Raw genomic sequence first — 18,537 nt, 5'->3', positions numbered from 1 at the left:
TGCAGAATTCAGACCCAGGAGCATGGTCGCTAATTAAGAGGTGAATCTCTCTTTTGAGCATTGACACTGAGGGGCTGGGCTTACCCTATGGCTCACCAGTAAAAGAATCTGCCTGCAATACAGGAGACACAAGAGATGCGGGCTCTATTCCTGGGAGGGGAAGATCTCCTGGAGGAGGAAATGCAACCCACTTTAGTGTTCTTGCCTGGAAAATCCCAAAGACAGAGGAGCCTGGTGAGCTATAGTCCATAGTGTATTAAAGAGTCAGATACAACTGAGTGCGTACACACACACACAACACACGCATTGAGGGGTTGGCTGAGCTGCCACCAACCTCTATATAAAGGTCAGGATCCTTGATCCTTTTGGAAGGGAAGGAAAACTGTGGCTCCTCCTCATTTGCCAGAGGGCCTAGCATGCTCTTATTTGTGTGGCTTCTGCAGAATTAATATAAATCAGATAGCATTCTTTCTGTTAAGGCTCTTACAACCAAATACTTAAGACAGTATAAATCCAGAGCTTTTCTGGATATAAAGAAATGGGGTCATTTTGAGAAGAAGGAAAATTCTTGCCTCTGGAAAAACAAAGTGAAAAAAAAGCAATGAGATCTGAACAGTAGTAAATTTATTATTTTATTCAACGAGAGAGAAGACAAAAATTTCTTATGTACTTAATGACTTCCTATAAGTGAAGTTTTATTTATTTATTTTTGTACTTAGTCTCTGCTTTGGACTAAGTGGTTTGGAACTTTTCATTACAAAATTTTAAATAAAATGTTTCCTATTAAAAAAAAAAAGAATGTCTTTGCATTAACAAAAGGTATGCTGTAGAAAATAACTTGACAGAGATGGAGTCCAGCCAAAAGCAGAGTTGGTTGGGAAAACCTGGGGTCAAGCATCAGACTGGCATGTAGTCTTGAGAGCAGGTCAGTAAATAGGAATTCACACAAGGAAGCACCAAGAGTCCCAGAGGGAGATTCAGGATACTAAAGTCAAGGTCTTCAGCTGAATTAATAATCAAGTGGGAATTCAGGAGTCATGAAAAAGAACAGGGCTTTCAGGCAAGGTGGCTCTTAACAAATTTCTTCAGTATCAGCCAGATTTCACTGGTCCAATCTAATTTGTAAACAGATAAACCAGTGTGTCTTCAGGGTAGCTGAGGCTTCTGACACAATCTCTGTGACAAAATTTCATTATGCAAGGATACGAAGAGAAATATGCACATAAAAACTAGTCAAATAAGTCCATACATCTAAAAGACATTCTGTGTTGCTTGTAATCTATGTTTCACATGTGTGAGAAAGCCTCCCTTCAACAAGAAAAAAATTGTTTAAAATTGGATATTCATTCCAAAGGATGAAGATCCTATATCTTTTGTGCTTCCCTCTTACATTACCTATCAAACAGCAGATAAAGTCATGCGCAAGGTTTGGGGAGAGTCCCCAGTGAGGGCTACTGTGAAGACAAATGGTTAATGTCTGTTCTCCCAGCTGCTCAGTTAATTACTGTAATAGAAAACATCTTGAGGGAAAACACTGCATACAGTTATTAGCAATTAACCCACAACTCTAAAAATCACAATTCTTACTAATAATAGAACATTGCCCAGCCAGCCTAATTAGAATCTCTACACAAGAGTCTTGTATCTTCAGAAAATATAAAATCTTGTAGGTTACTACTATTTAAAATGCAAATAGGAAATTGGGGTGATGAAGATGACATTGAGAAATGCAGAATGGAGTAGAATAGGTAGAAATGGAAGGTGCATGATTTATGTGGTGATAAGCTAATTTCAAGACATGCAAATGACTCAGATATATTAGCCAAAAGAACTTCCCTCTAGTATTTACTACAATTACAGGACCCAGTGGCAGTAATGGTTGATTGTGGTTGTTGTTGCTGTGTGTGTTCGCTCAGTTGTGTCTGAATCTCTGTGACCCCATGAAGAGTAGCAGGTCAGGCTTCCCTGTCCTTCATTATCTCCTCGAGTTTGCTCAAACTCATGTCCACTGAGTTGGTGATACCATCTAGCCATCTCATCCTCTGTTGTCCTCTTCTCCTCCTGTCCTCAATCTTTTCCAGCATCAGGGTCAAAGTCCTCAATCATGTTCAACTCTGAGACTCCATGGACTGTAGCCTGCTAGGCTCCTCTGTCCACAGGATTCTCCAGGCAATAATATTGGAGTGGGTTGCCATGTCCTCCTCCAGGGGTAAAGAAGGTAAGATAAAATAATGCAGGGCAGGAGAAATCCATGAATGAAAGTAGACAGGTTTGGCATTGCTTTGTTTTTCTTTGAATCATGGATTTTTCTTAGACACAGCAGGTCATGAAGCTCCAATGCTTTTTCTCCCATTTGGATATGTTTCATCTACTGTTCCCCATTATTATTGACCTTGCTCAATGCTTACTTGTCTTCTTGCCTTTCTAGAACACACTACATTTATTCTTGTCTCAAAATCTTAAAACTTACTATCACTTCTGCCTGGAATATTGGTCCCTCGGATTTGATATGACTGTCTCCTTCTAAGAATTCAGATATATACTTAGAAAAGGTTTGATCACAATACACAATAGCCTGTTTCTTCTCTTTTTGTTCTATAACATTCTCCTATTTTTCCATACACACATCTCAATCTAATAGAGTAGCCTATTATTTCTTTTTTTTTAAAGATTTATTTATTTATTTATTTTTGGCTGTAGTGAGTCTTTGTTGCTGCATGTGGGCTTCTCATTGTAGTGGCTTCTCTTGTTGCAGAGCACAGGCTATAGGTATGAAGGTTTCCCAGCACGTGGGCCCAGTATTTGTGGGTCCCAGGCTCTAGAGCACTGCCTCAATAGTTGTGGCTAACAAGCTTAGTTGTCCCAAGAAATGTGGGATCTTCCTGGACCAGGGATTGAACCGGTGTCCCTTGCATTGCAAGGCAATTCTTAAACACTGGACCATCAGAGAAGCCCCTATTATTTCATAATTTATCATATTAGGCTGTATTTATTGACTTCCTTCCTTCCTGTTTTGGATCTGTTATACCCCATTCCCCAAAGCTTCCTTTCCACTCTGCTTTCTGTAGTTGTTTCACAAATCTGCATCAGTATTTGCATTATTTTACATATGGCATATTGCTTGCAACTACACCAAATTACAAAGGTCTATATAGTCAAAGCTATGGTTTTTCCAGTAGTCATGCATGGATGTGAGAGCTGGACAACAAAAAGAGCTGAGCACTGAAGAACTGATGCCTTCAAACTGTGGTGTTGGAGAAGACTGTTGAGAGTCCCTTGGACTGCAAGGAGATCAAACTGGTTAATCCTAAAAGAAATCAACCCTGAATATTCATTGGAAGGACAGTTGCTGAAGTTGGACATCTGATGCAAAGAGCCGACTCATTGGAAAAGACCCTGATGCTGGGAAAGATTGAAGGCAGGAGGAGAAGGGGACAACAGAGGATGAGATAGTTGGATGGTATGACCAACTCAATGGACATGAGTTGGAGGAAACTCCAGGGGATGGTGAAGGACAGGGAAGCCTGGTGCTGCAGTCCATGGGGTCGCAAAGAGTCGGACATGACTGAGCAGCTAAACAACAACAACAATACACCAAATTATGTCTTAGGCTATTTACTTTCCTCAATAAACTTTTTTTCCCATTTAATAATTTTCTCATGTTTTTTCTCACTTACCAGTAGTTTTTTTTTTTTTTTTCCTCAAGGGCTCTAATGCCTAGAAATAATTTCTGTAACTCCCAAACACATTAAATGACCTTCCTTTCCTTTTATCTCCCACGGATTTTTTCCTAGACTCTCTACTTCCAGACTGTAGGATGTTTTTTAATTCTGGTTCACAGTTTGAGTTGTAAAACTTCCCTTTGTCACTTTCATGGAAATACTCTTTACCATACTTTCTGGTTTCTATATTTTCCTCTCTCAGTTCATGTCCCCATTTTGCTGGACTATATCCTCCACTAGCTTCCTACGAAAGTATATGTGAGTGGTTAGTTTTTTTGATATTTTGTATGTCTGAAAGTTCTTTCTCTTAAACTTGATTGACAGTTTAGATGAGTATGGAATTCTATGTTGAAAACTTTCCTTCAAAACTGTGAAGTTGGGCTTCTCTGGTGGTCCAGTGGTTAAGAATCCACCTGCCAAAGCAGGGGACATGGGTTCAGTCCCTGCTTTGGGACTGAAGATCCCACATGCCACAAAGCAATGAAGCCTGTGTGTCACAACTATTGAGCCTGTGCTCTAGAGCCCATGTGCCACAACTATGAAGCCCACGCATCTAGAGCCTGTTTGTGACTCCTATCTACCAATGTGATTAATAACCCTGCATCAGGCTTCTATCTTCCAAACTCTACTTGAAATAGTTGATCATTTGTCTCCTCTCTCATTCATATTGGAGGATAACATCTTAAAACATTCTTTACTCTTCATTTAGTAAAGTGTGGGGAAGGAAAAGATATAAAACAGTGTGATCAATTTACTGTATTAAACTGAAATGCTTTTTTTCAGGACACAGCATCTCTTTTTTAAACTGGTTGCTATATTTATCTAAAACAGAGGTTTTCAAACTTTACTGTGCATCATTTGAAAGTGAAAGTGAAATCGCTCAGTTGTGTCCGACTCTTTGTGACCCTATGGACTGTAGCCTACCAGGCTCCTCCATCCATGGGATTTTCCAGGCAAGAATACTGGAGTGGGGTGCCATTTCCTTCTCCAAGAAGGGCTTGTTAAATTGCTGTGCCCCACGTCCAGACTGATTGTTTCAGTTGTTAGAGGATAGTCTGACAATTGTTTTCGACAGAGTCCCAAACAATGCTGATGCTGCTGCCTTGGGAACCACACTTTGACAAATACCAACTTACATGCATGACTTTCACTTTAATTAAGTCTGGTTCTAGTCTTTCATATGCAGAGGTATGTGCATGCCGAACTCCTATTCATCCTTTATCACCTACTCCATATACACCCTCTGGGAGGTTTTTCAGGCCATATAGAAAACATACCCTGCCTTCATCCTCTATATTTTATTTCTACTTGTTATACTAATCACATTGGACAAGTCACATGTCTGACTTCCATAGAGGAGAGTAAACTCTTTGTGCATGTAGCTCCTGTCTTATTATTTATTTACATTCTTCCTCCTCCTCCTCCACTTTCTCACCTACTTCCCAGCCTCATGCTCTTATGCTTTCCCCTGCTTCTCCTTCTTCATTTCTATTCCTGGACTTATTGCCTCACATATAGAATTGAACTGGAGTTATGTTACCACATGTAGTCGATACATAGGATCTAAGTTCAAAATCATTTGTCTCAGAAATTGGGAATGTCTTAATTCATTCATCAGCGTGTCGTGTAACCGATGGCAGGCACGCTCTTGAAGTCAGACATGCAGATTACAGCAGCTTTACTCAAAGTAGCTGATCTGTGAACTCTCTTCATTACCTGGTCCCAAGGATGATAAGGAGCTTACCTCAGAAGGAAATCAATGGACTGGTTACTTCATTGGTAAAGTCTTGCCATTAAAAAATGTCAGCTGAACTAAGTGGTGCGCTCCGTGATGTAGCCTGCTTTCATTCTGGGAAAAACTTCTCGTCTAGTCAGCGACCAGTATGAAACATGCTGCAGCCTCGTACTGTTCAGCAAACTACATTTGAAAAAGCTGGGATATAATTCACATGTCATGAAATTTATACTTTTAATAAATGTACAACTCAGTGCTTTTTTGTATTTTTACAAAGCTATACAACCGTCACCACTACCTCATTTCAGAGTGTTTTCATTATCTTACAAAGAAACCCTATATCCCTCAACTCCCCATTTCCCACTTTCTCCCAGCTCCTCTTAACCACTAATTTACTTTCTGTTTCTATGGATTTGTTTGTTCTGTACGATTCCATTGAAAAGGAATCCTAAATAAACATGTGTGCTGTTATACCTGTCTTCTTTCACTTAGCATAAGGTTTTCAAGGTGCATCCATATTTTAGCATGTATTGGTACTTCATTCCTTTTTATGACTGAATAATATAATGTACTGACATGGCACATTTTGTTATCTGTTCATCAACTAATGGTCATTTAGATTTTTTCTGTTTGGGGCCTTTTTATAAATAACACTGTTACAAATATTCTTGTACAAGTTTTTGTGTGGTCATGTGTTTGTCATCCTTGTACAGTGTAATTGCTGGGTCATATGGCGTGTGTGTGCCTGCATGCGTAGGTAGTCGTGTCCAACTCTTTGTGACCCCATGGACTGTAGCCCACCAGGCTCCTCTGTCCATGGACTTCTCCAGGCAAGATTACTGGAGTGGGTTGTCATGCCCTCCCCCATGGGATCTTCCTGACCCAGGGATCAAACTTGGATCTCTTATGTCTCCTGCGTTGGCAGGTGGGATCTTTACCACTAGTGTCACCTAGGAAGCCCGGGTCATGTGGTTACTCTATGTCGAATGTTTGGAGGAACTACCAAACTATTTCCAAAGTGGCTTCATGAGTTTACATTCCTACCAACAACAGGGTTTTAGTTTGTGGTGTGGGTTTTAGTTTCTTCACATCTTTGTCAACCCTTCTTTGATTGTAACCATCTTAATAGGAGTGAAGTTGTACCTCATTGTGGTTTTGAATTGCATTTCCCTAGTGGCTCTTGCCTGGAAAATCCCATGGATGGAGGAGCCTGGTCAGTTGCAGTCCCTGGCGTCGCTAACAGTCGGGCACAACTGAGCGACTTTACTTTCACTTTTCATTTTCATGCATCAGAGAAGGAAATGGCAACCCACTCCAGCGTTCTTGCCTGGAGAATCCCAGGGACAGAGGAGCCTAGTGCGCTGCTGTCTATGGGGTCGCACAGAGTCGGACATGACTGAAGTGACTTAGCAGCAGCAGCAGCAGCAGTGGCTAATGATATTGAGCATCTTTTTCACTGTGCTTATTGGGTATTTAGGTATCTTCTTTGACAAATGTCTGTTCAAATCATTTTTCCATTTTTATTGTTGAGTGATAAATATTACTTATAAATATTGGACACTAGTCCCTTATCAGATATGTGATTTGCAAATATTTTTTCTCATTCTGTGAGTTGTCTTTTCACTTTATTGATAGTGTGCTGACTGCACTTTAGATATCAGAGTGACATAACTGAAGCTCCTGAGTCTTAAGCTACAGAAAACACATAGTCAAGGGACTTCCCTTGTGGTTCTGTGCCTAAACTCTGCTCTCCCAATGCAGGGAGCCTCAGTTCGATCCCTAGTCAGGGAACTAGATCCCAAGTGCCACAAAAAAAAGATCACACAACCAAAAACAAACAAACAAACACAAGACACACACACATACCGAAAGCTACAGAAAATATTCCAGGTGCAAGTGTGTACTGTGTTTGTATGAAAATGGAGGATAATGAACTTTTAAATACACTAGCTTGGGGGTGGTGATTTGGAGTCTCAGATACAACTAGGGCTTATTCTTCTACAGAACAGCTGATGCTTCCTGTCTTCTTCAGGTGGGATTTAAATGGATAGGACTAAGACCATATTAAGTATGATAATTTTTCCTTAAGTGGATATTTTTCCTTATTTACACTGAGGTTCATTAGTTATTACTTTGCTCACTTATTCACTCTTGTGAAATCCCTCTCTTTCATCTATACTGACTTGGAGAGGGATGGTAAATTCTATACTATCAATATTTGATTTTGGTCTTTCCTGGGTAAGAATGCTTCATTTATAAAAGGTAAGCTAATGGCACAATACGAGTAGCTTCTTGCAGCCGGAGCCTAAATAATTGGGTCCACTATGAAGCACACATCAGGCTGTGTTGCTCCATCTGTGCATCTTTAGGATCAGATCTGTTCAACATTCTTAGCACCAGTTGTGCTTACAACTAACCATTGTAGAAGCATTGACAGTGGGTTTGTTAGGATTTGATCAGTTACCCAAGACATTCAGACATAAAAAATAGGAATTCAGAATAAAAGTTACCAGGGAAGGAATTTTGGTGTTCACTTTTTCTTCTTTACAGAAAAAAAAAGTGGAAAAGTGGACCTTGGGGAAATAATAGGAAGGAACCTTTTTATGTACAAAAGTTAGCTTTAATTCACCCCTAATAGTCAAAGCCATCTTAAAAAAGAAAAAAGATGGAGGCTTCACATTTCCTGACTTTAAAACATATTGCAAAGCAACAGTAATGAAGTTGATATGGTTCTGTCCAAAAAAAAAAAAAAAGATACACAGACAAATGGAATAGGATAGAGAGAACCTAGATATAAAACTCTTGCAATATATGGCCAAATGATTTTGACAAGGATGTCACAGCTACATAATGGGGAAAGGGTAGTCTCTTCAGCAAATGCTGCTGGGAAAACTGAACATCCACATGCAAAAGACAAGCTAAACACTTACCTTACATCATATACAAAAATTCATTCAAAATAGATTAAAGATCTAAACATAAGAACTAAAACTATAAGAGTCCATGAAGAAAACAAAGGAGAAAAGCTTTAGGACATTAGATTTGGCAGTGATTTCTTGGGCGTGACACCAACAACACAGGCAACAAAAGTAAAACTAGATCAACGGGACTACATCGAGGTTAAGGACTTCTGTGCATCAAAGGAAACAATCTAGAGCGAAAGGCAACCTATGGAATGAGAGGAGATCTTTGCAAGTCATATAACTGAGAAGGGGTTACTATCTAAAATAAATAAGGAACTTCTACAATTCAACAACAAAAGCCAAATTGCTAGATCAAAAAACGGACAAAGGAGTTAATAGACAATTCCTTAAAGAAGGTATACAAATGGCTAACAAACACATGAAAAAGTGCTAAGCATCACTAATTGTAAGAGAAATGGAATAAAACTTATAATGAGTATCATCTAACACCCATTAGGGTGGTGATTATCAAAAGAATAGAAAATAACAAGTGTTTAGAAGGATGTAGAGAAATTGGAACTCTTGTGCACTGTTGGTGAAAATAAAATGTACAGAAATTATGTATAACAGTATAGAGGTTCCCTCAAAATAAAAAACAAAATTATCATATACTTCAGCAATCCCACTTCTGAGTATATAGCTGGAAAGATTTAAAGCAGGTGCTTATAGAGATATTTATACACCTATGTTCATTGCAACATTATTCATAATAGCCAAGAGGTGGAAGCAACCCAAATGTCCATCAACAGATAAACAAAATGTGGTGTATACATACAATGGAATATTATGAAGCCTTATAAAAGAAGGAAATTTGTCACATGCTACAGCATGGATGAACCCTGAAGACACTGTGCTATGTGAAATAAGCCAGTCATAAAAGATATGATTCTACTCATGAAGTGTCTAAAGTAGTCAACATCATAGAAACAAAGTAGAAAGTTGTTTGGCAACAGCTAAGCAGAGAAAGGAAGGGGGAATTAGTGTTGAATGGGAATAGAGTTTCAGTTTTGCAAGATGAAAAAGTTTTAGTGATATTGCATAAAAATGTGAATATACTTAACACTACTGAGCTGTATATTTAAAAATGATTGACAGTAAATTTAATGTTACATGGTTTAAAACACACACACACACACATGAATTAGCTGTGCAAAGTATGGTTTCCAAAAAAGTACAAGTTAAATGTGTCTTCTAATTGTGTCCTATCTCATAAATATACATAATTCTAGAGCTGGTAATTCTATTATAACTTACATCAAACTGGTCAAGTCTTAATGGCCAATGAGTAGCACAGTACTGAGAAATTATGTATTAATCAGTAGATGGGGATCTTAGGATTTTTATGCTAAATTTATCACTTTTCTAAAAAAGAGAGCTATTGGTATGTAGAGACAAAATTAGTGGCAGATGAAACCAAAGCGAGAATGATCATTCACATCTTGGAGTGACAATCCCAGTTGGTTCCTGGGTGGGTTTCATTCTATTTTGCCTGACGTCAAGGTTTTATTGTACATGGCTCATTAGTGCTTGTAGGCATTTCTATAATGGCAGTTTATTACACTTTTAGGTGACAGAATCTGTCCTTTGAAGAATTGCTTTCTGACTTCCTCTTCTTTCAACCCACAACACCTGCCAGATAAAGTGGCCTGCTCTCTTTTCCTGTCCCCATACAGACACTGGAAGTTTCTGTGCGCAGGAGAACAGGGCTGAAGAGCTTTGGCAGGAAGGTTTTTGCAGCAGCCTGCCTGTCGAATTGCATGGATCAACAATTTCTCAATTAGAAGAAGACAGACGAGAAGATAAAGTATGCAGTGACTGTAAAGCTTCAAGCAGCAGCTGAGGAAGATTTTGGAACATCTGGTTGGAATCTATTTCTTTTTAGGTAAGCATTCCTTTTTACAACCAGCATACATAAAGCATGAAATTGGCTTACTCCGCCTCCTCCTAACAAGGGAGAAGCTAGTTATATTTATTACTCCTTTGATGCAGCTCTGGAGAGAGTGGGGTAGCATGTGGCATTCCCACGGGAGGTCCCTCAAATCCTTTGGACTCTTCTCAGAGAACATTTGTCTGCTTGATAAATCCATTTTTAAGAACCTATTCAGGTTGACAATGTTAAAGACCATTCACAAAAATAAAACCCAATTCATATTTCTGTTTTTTCCTCCAATAACATGAACACAAAACGTCTCTCTCTCTTAATTAAAAAAAAATGATGCTTTGTGTATGTGCCTCATTCTCTTGCTTTGTTAATTTAAAATTTTCTTTCACTTGGACAATAAATGCTGAATGAATTGTTTGTATCTGGCTTCATTTTGTTTATTCATAGCATCCCCAAACCACCAAACTGCTTTGCTCTTTTACTACGTATGACTGTAACAACAAGTTTCAAAATTCACCCTCTTTTTACAGAATAAAATAGCCAACTAATCAAACCAAATCACCAATTATTTTTAACTTGTATGAATAGATTGCAAAAGGAGAGCTGAGTTCAAATTAGGGCTTCCCAGTTCATAGAAAGTTTTAAATCCTTTTGCTGGAAGAGTATATTTCATTTAATGATAATTGCTTACATGGCTATATTGTTATCCATGCTAAAATAATTTGAAATCAATTTCACTTTATGAAATATGCACTAATCACATTTAGCATCACATCCAAAGTGCTTTAAATGTTCATCTATAATAAACATGGCTTTAAATTAAGGTGCATAAAAGGAAACTCCTAATTTGGGATTTTCAATTTACTGATTCACTTCCCCCTTACCCAAATTAAACATGACCTTTACTAAACAGCCATGCAATCAGATAATTTATATATATTTCTGTATTTCCCCATTATTCTTTAGCTCTTAAAATAGTTCTGGGTTTCAGCTGTGGCTTACATAAAATTTAGCCTTGTAATAAAGGAGGTCTATTATTTATGCAAGGCCTTCTGTAACATAAAGAAAGAAAATGATTAGAAACTTTGTGCACTCCAGGAGGGAATGAGATTAGTTGAAGATAGAGCCCTGAAGTGTAAAAACTAGTCCAGAAGCAAAGAAAGGCTTAGCAAATCACAGAAATTTCAGGGCACAGTTAATCTATACTGTCATCTTTGGGTGTGCTATACATTTTCATTAAAACAATTAAGATCAAACTGTATTGAAATAACCTGAATTCTTTTGGTTTCATCTAAAGACAAACTAGAAATTGAATCAATGGAAAGAATTAATCTTTTCACCTCTATTTACATTGAGAAGGGAAGAAAAAGTCTCACCTTATGTAGTCAGTACACACAGTTCAGGAGTCATGATTACTGTGAATTACGTTTCCTTTTCTTCCTTTCTGCCCTCACCCTGCCCTGCTTGCCTTTGGTCATTTCTCTGTTCATTAGCACCTCACTAGAAGAGGGACAGCAAGAAGAGGAGGTGAAATTAGGCGTTCAACTTTGTTACTTGGTTACAAAGGTGACAAAGAGGTTTAGGAGAAGTTAAAACTAAGAGTTAAAAATAGATGTTAAAATTATCAATGTGTTTCAGCGACCCTTGCGGGGGCAGCCATTATCAGAACTAATTAAGAGTTAGCCAAGTGACAATGCACTTGTACAACAGATGTCAGCACTTTCCCTAAGTCTGCTCTGTGATTGGAAAAGGTTTGATTCATACATAACCAGTATTTAGGAACAAAAAAGAAAGAACAAATCCCTGTTTTATAAAGTAAAGGGGTTCAAATAAGGATTTCTATTGTGCAAATTGTCCCAAAATTGTTTGTTAAAGGCATCTGTCAAACATAGAGAAATCATCTAGTTGTATATTTGATTTTTCACTTTAAGTTAAACTTCAATAAAAGAAGTAAAAAATATGAATATGTCTAAAAGAAATAGAAAAGACTGCAAGATAGTGTGAATTCCAATGCCACAAGTCAAGGAGGACAAAGTCATAGAATGTGAAATAACTCAGGAGTGGAATGGTTCTATCCCACCCTCATTTTTTTCTTTCTTTTCATGGAAACCCCAGAAGTTTGCTCCTTAGTCTCTCCTGTATATGCCCAATTGCTTCTTTAGTTGCAGAAAAAGCAAAAAGAAAAGAAGGGAGAACAAAGGCTCAGAAAACTGAATTGAAGAGCCAGATGGTTAAGTCAACTATGAAGGGCAAAGGGAAGCCCCAAACACCATTTGGGGAAGATCTTTTTCAGACTAGTAGGACCGAGGAAATCAGGTGGTACCACTTTAAATGCTTGACTATGAATGAGTTATTGGAGAGCCACTTTTGGTTAAGTTTAGGAATCAGAGAAATAAGTTCTCTCGCTGCAGATTGATCCGATTCCTGCAGCGGTGAACTGCAGATTGTGGCTTCGGAGCCGGGCTGTCCTTGTTGGAGGGCACAATGCACCATAGATTTTTATTTTCTAGAAACAGACTCCAGAGGTTTGTGGCCTTCCAGACAGCAGCTGGCGCCGGGCAGAGGCATCGCTTCGGGCCGGAGCTGCTGGCGACCGCGCGGCGCTTGGCTGTGCGTCCCAGGCAGGCGGGCCAGCACCGCAGCCGGAGCCTCCGGTTCCGAGCAGACGCTGTTCCCTTCTGGAAGGGCTCTGGGGGCTCGCAATGGACTGCTCCTCAGCAAATCGGGGGAAGAGAAGCTGGTGTGAAGGAAAGGTGGGGGTAGGTTTGGAAAAGGGTTGGCTTCTCCTTATAACTCTGGTGCCTGAAGTGGGTGAGATAGATGGGGACCAAATAAAAGGAAGGGCGATGATCCCATTTGGAGTGACGAGGATTTCTGGATGAGCCGACGGTGTCCTGCAACTGTCAATTTGGCAGGAGATTTGACTCAATCAACTGCTGTTCGGTTCCCACTTCAAACACACATACCGCACCGCCCCCCCCCCCCCCCCCCCCGTCCCTAGTCTGTGTTCTGACAGACTCCAGAGACTCGCGTTCGGAGCGGAGAGAGAATCAAAAGTCAGTTTTCCTTTAGTCTCTACTGGTGGCAGATTACATCTGGCTTGGTTTTGAGCAGGTTGGTTTGTGAGAGGTTCGAACCGCTTCGTGTCTTTGGCGAGGTTTCGGTGTGCGTCTTGGATGTGTAGGCAGGAAGAGGTAAGGAGCGGGGTAAGGCGAGATGATTAAGCAGAGCCCCCTAAATCTCGTTTTAATTGCGCCCCCAGCGTCCTGCCGCGCTCCGCGCCTCCTCCGGGCAGCACAGGGTGGAGAGGAGGGAGTGAGGAGGGCGAGGGGCGCAGGGCCGCTCAGCAGCTAGTCTAGCCAAGGTGGCAGCGGGACTGTCTCTTTAAGCGCTCCGGAGGGGCCGGGCCCGGCGAGCAGCGAGCGCGTTTCCATGGCACCGAGGCTGCGGGGGCTGCGGGGCCGCGGGGCTAGCAGGTTTCCAGTCGCTCCCGTCGGAGCAAGGGCGCCCATCTCTGCGGCCCGAGCGTCACCCAGGCGTTCCGCCCGCGAGCTCCTCGTCGTCGGTGATGCCTAGTGGGGCCGAGCTGCTGCCGCGCCCTCCGCAGGGAGACGGATCTCGCCGGCCCCGCGAGCCCCGCACACCAACTTCTGCCCTGCGAGCTCAACTTCTGCACGGGGCTCCGACTTGCGGAGCCGGAGTGGCGCGCGGCGCGCAGCCGGGGTGGCGGCTGGAGCTGCTCCACCCCGCGGAGATGACCTGGCGACTGTGGCTCTGGTGCTTCTGCGCTTGGGTGGCCGCCGGCTGGCCGCCAGGCAGCGCCCTTCAGCTCCGGCCAGGCATGTAAGTGTAGCCCGCGCGCTCCGGGATGTGTGAGGAGAGTCGGCCCCGTGTACCTCCGCCCACTCCTAACCTGCTGCGGTCCTGTGGCTGGAGCAGTTTCCTCCGGGTAAGGGTGGAGGGCGGCAGTGGCGGGCAGGCACCGGGCGAGGTCTGAGAGCTGTCCCAGGCCGAGCGCGGCGGGAACGCTGTCCCCTGCGCGTCCTCGGGGCAGAGACCCGGACCTGGGTGCTTCCCACCTGACTTACTTTCTCAGCGCCAGACAGGATTTCTGCCTAGGGGGGTGTGTGTGTGTGTGTGTGTGTGTGTGTGTGAATTTCCTTTTTGGAAGAGTAATTGCCTAATGACAAGTTCCACTTTTTGAATGGGTTTTGAACGAAATCCTGTTGAACAGTGCGTTACTTGACATGTCCTTCCTAGAGACCAGAGTTTATGTAATATCCAGTCTTTTTTTTTTTTTTAAAGAAGTGTCTCCGAGGCCGAAGGAGTGGATTATTCCACAGGTTTGTTGAGAGGCGAACCCTTTGATGGCGAATGACTTTCGCCAAAGTGAGGAGCTGGGGAGGCGAGTGTGCTAAGGGCTGAGTGCGCGGCCACTTAGATGCTTGCGGGGTTAGGAGAGAACCAAAGAGTAGCAACATGATTATAATGCATCCTCTGCGGGTGGGGCATGGTTTCATTTCCAGAACAAAAGTGAAGGAGGCAGGAGATGCTCATTCTTGGTCACGGTGGCAAGTGTTGCCTGAAGCTCAGGGCAGGTGTGAATCTTAACCAATTGCCCTATCGCCCTGACTAGCTGGAGAAGTTTGCCCCGGAATTCTGTCTTCTCAGGGGGATGGATCACCATCAACTGTCTGAGAGAGAAGCCAAATCTAACTCTGCTTTTCCTTTCTACTCTTAAGCGGTTATGAATACACCTTAGTGTCTTTGCCACTTCTTCGCTTCATCTTTGATTTTCTGAAATGTGAATGCTTTATAGTGGAAAAATGGTTTAGATGAGTACACAAAGCCATCTGTACCTTTCTGGGTCTTGAATTTTTCTTGTCAGAAAAATACTATTTTTGGATTCACTTTACATTTCCATATTTCATCCTTCTCCTGTGAGATTCGATTTGCTACCTGGTTACTGCGAATGTCACTAACTATAAATCTTGAGTCATGACCAGTGTGCAGTGGTGTCACAGAACAACTCCTTGTCTACATAGTTTGTAAATACATGTTGGCAGAAATGCAAGAAATTTCTGGGTAGGTGATTTCTCTTGCATTGATAAGATGGGTCCTGTTTATTTGAATAGGCGTTTCCTCTCCAGTTTATTTCAGAAAACACATCTTACTTTGGGTAGCTTGTGCATAGATAAGCCTCCACTTTTAAGATACTGCTTTTTTAGCTAGCTGGCTGGCTAGCTGTTCTCTTACTTTTACAAGTGCTGTTATTAAAGTGGACCCTGGCTGACTTATTAGGTAGCTACCCGTGCACATGAGGTAGAATAATCCCTTTTGGGGGGGGCACTGAAAAAGAACAGAGATACCACATCACTTTTTATATTGCTTAGATATTTTACCTCATGTTTCAGTATTGGTACTTTTGTTGAAAAGGCTGGAAGGATGACATTGCATTTTTTTTAAAGGACACTGCTACCGCAGCTCATTCATTTATCAGGTGAGATGAGATCAGATATTAAAACCAATATAAATTCTTGGGTGTTTAATAGAGATGCTCTGTCTGGGAGTTATTGAGATCACTCTGATGAGTCTTAGTACTTTCTGAAATCTGGATGGGAAAAATCCAATCAAATTTGTATTTAGTCCTCCCTGGTATTAGAGTTAATGGTTTCTTCAGCAGGAACCATGTTGGGATTTAGTGCTAGTTTTCTGCAGATGCCTTTGCAATTGTTGTAGGCATGTGGAATACAGCCACACAAAGCACTTGGCTTCCACACACCTGTCCATCTATTAAATTAAAGAGAATTCTTCCTGAGATTTTTATTGACCTCTGAGGTCCATTATCAGTGAGAGCAGGCTTCTAATGAGATGAGGGCCACTAATGAGAAGGCACCATCCTACTGACTGGCACTTATAGGTCATTAACACAGGTAAAAGTTTTGTGTAGCTGATCTTGTCCTTGAGCAGATTTTGGAGCTGGAATGACAACTGAAAAGAAGAAATGACTGTGCAGCTAATAATGGTCAGCCTAAGAGTAAAGAATTGTATTTATGGTATGTTCTTCCATGGGTAAGCTCATTTTCAAAGGAAATTCTATCAATGAAACAAAAGATATAACGTATGACTTATGGGTCCTCCAACTCTAATGATAATCGATCTTGCTGATGACCTTGTCATCACTTTAAGCAAACCTTTGGTTTCCTAAGGTTAGGCAGATTTATAAAATCATCATTCCACAAAGAGTGCCTGTATACTTACTATGTGACTCAACATTGGAAATCACAGGTAATGAATACTGAGTCTTTTTTGAATTCTTAGTTAGATGTCAGGCAAATTTCTAACTACATGTATTATTTCATTTTATCCTGGATATAGCCCTACAAGAAAGGCACTGTTATCATCTCCATTTACGATGAAGAAAGAGACATAGTAAGGTTAAATTCACACTCCAAGAATTCATGAGATTTGGATACAGGTAGTTTGAATTCCAGTGTTGGAGTTCTTAACAAATAAGATCCCTTTTAGAACACCCAAGCCCAGCCTGTGTTTCTAAAGTTCTTTGTAATCACTGCCCGGGGTTCCTCAATGGGAATGCAGCTGGTATTTTCTACCTAGTGGGAACCTGTGGGGCTTTTTTGACTGTTGTAAAAGCTATAGGGTTCTATTCGCATTTGGGCTTGGTATGGAGGTGGGCTGGTGTGCTTCATCCTGCAGTGGGTAAGATTGTTCCTCACAAGGAAGATCTGATCTCTCTCTTCCTCACCGAGACTCTTCATAAGAAATTCTCCTGCTCTCTTATAGCTGTAGACACTGAAGTATTAAAACAATGGGCTCGGCTTAAACTGGGAATTGTGGAATAGGGAAAGCCAGCCTTGGCAAGTACATTATGAATTGGAGAGTTGTAACTGATGATGGCATTTTGATAAAGGGATATTGAAGCGTTTACTTATGTTAATGGTACTCTGCAAATGTTTTCTCAAGGATTAAATAGATGGAAATAAACTCTACTCCAGATCTTTGAGACATCAAAGGAAAATGACTGGCTGTAATACACTCTATTAAAATTTATCCTTTGTAATGCTGTCTTGTAAACACTTGCATAAGTATTGGATACAACATGATGGAAGTAGTGAATATGGGTGTGTTGCAGATAGATACCATTCAGGCAGAATGTCTATAAAGCCAGATCTGCCTATAAAGGCAGATCCAGCAGCTGAAGCTCCAGGGACTTGAGGTACTGGGCATTCTCTGACACTTAGTGGGGATTTTAGAACGGTATGGCCACTTTGTGACTCAGTAGTCTCCTAAACTATTTCATCATGTGACCCCATGGACTGTAGCCTGCCAGGCTCCTCTGTCCATGGAATTTTCCAGGTGGAAATACTGGAGTGGATAGCCAGTTCTTCCTCCAGAGGATCAGGACAACTTACATTCATTCCCCCTAATGTAGGTCTCCAATACAGGTTGATGTAGAAATCCAAAATGTGCCTGATACAATACAGCTTACCCACCCAAACGCCACCCCCAACACATATGTGTAGAACTGTTTCCCCTCAGCCTGTTGTAGATGATATAGAAACTTGTGGTCATTGTGGCAGAGATTTAGCTTTTTGAACAATCAATACATTTAGAAGTAGAAAAAGGGAAGAAAATATAATAATCCAGAATCGTGAAGGGAAATTGACAGAGGTGTCTTGTGAAACACACACCATGTTGGTATTTGTTTTATTTGCTCTAGTTTTGTTTTTTTTTTCACTTCTGATAAAGCCTGAAATTGAGCCAATTAGAGATGTCTGGGGCTATGAACAGAACAGTCCACTTTTAAATTCACAAATAATTTAAGCATGGCCTGTGGTCTGTCATTTACTCAGTGTAAATTAATTAAAAAATACTTTTCTTTTTTTTTTGTTGAGATCAGTCATACTAAGTGAGCATAAAATAAAGTGAGGTAGAGAAGACTATGTACACCCTCCATGGGCAAGGATTATTTAAGAATAATCCTCTGAGGTTGGGAATACTGTCATCTCTATTTTTCAGATGAGGACACTGAGACAGAGGGAGAGATTAAGTAACTTGCTGTGGTTTCATAGCTGAGAAGTGGTGGGATGGGCTCTGAACCCACTGTAACTCCAGATCCTTCTTCCTGATCAGTGTTTCCTGATATGGTCCCTCTCCCCTTGACCTTTCCTTCCTAGGCTTCCTTGGCTTTCAAATTGCCATCCTCCCAGGCCC

At 41.1% G+C, this 18,537-nt stretch overlaps 1 protein-coding gene and 1 long non-coding RNA gene across 2 annotated transcripts in view; both read left to right on the top strand.

Moving 5' to 3' along the window:
* LOC132345742 (uncharacterized) overlaps nucleotides 1–10,680 on the top strand; it is a 96,589-nt gene extending 85,909 nt beyond the window's left edge. Inside the window, exon 3 of the long non-coding RNA XR_009495250.1 lies at nucleotides 10,094–10,680. This is a non-coding gene — a long non-coding RNA (uncharacterized lncRNA). The remainder of the gene's footprint in view (nucleotides 1–10,093) is intronic.
* A 2,638-nt stretch (nucleotides 10,681–13,318) lies between these two features.
* EGFEM1 (EGF like and EMI domain containing 1) overlaps nucleotides 13,319–18,537 on the top strand; it is a 693,443-nt gene continuing 688,224 nt past the window's right edge. The window contains exon 1 of the mRNA XM_059888727.1: nucleotides 13,319–14,145. Coding sequence (XP_059744710.1) covers nucleotides 13,871–14,145 — 275 coding nt within the window. The 5' untranslated portion in view covers nucleotides 13,319–13,870. The remainder of the gene's footprint in view (nucleotides 14,146–18,537) is intronic.

Source organism: Bos taurus, chromosome 1, assembly GCF_002263795.3.
Source record: "Bos taurus isolate L1 Dominette 01449 registration number 42190680 breed Hereford chromosome 1, ARS-UCD2.0, whole genome shotgun sequence".
Taxonomy (NCBI): domain Eukaryota; kingdom Metazoa; phylum Chordata; class Mammalia; order Artiodactyla; family Bovidae; genus Bos; species Bos taurus.
This window is presented reverse-complemented; position numbering and strand designations above follow the sequence as displayed.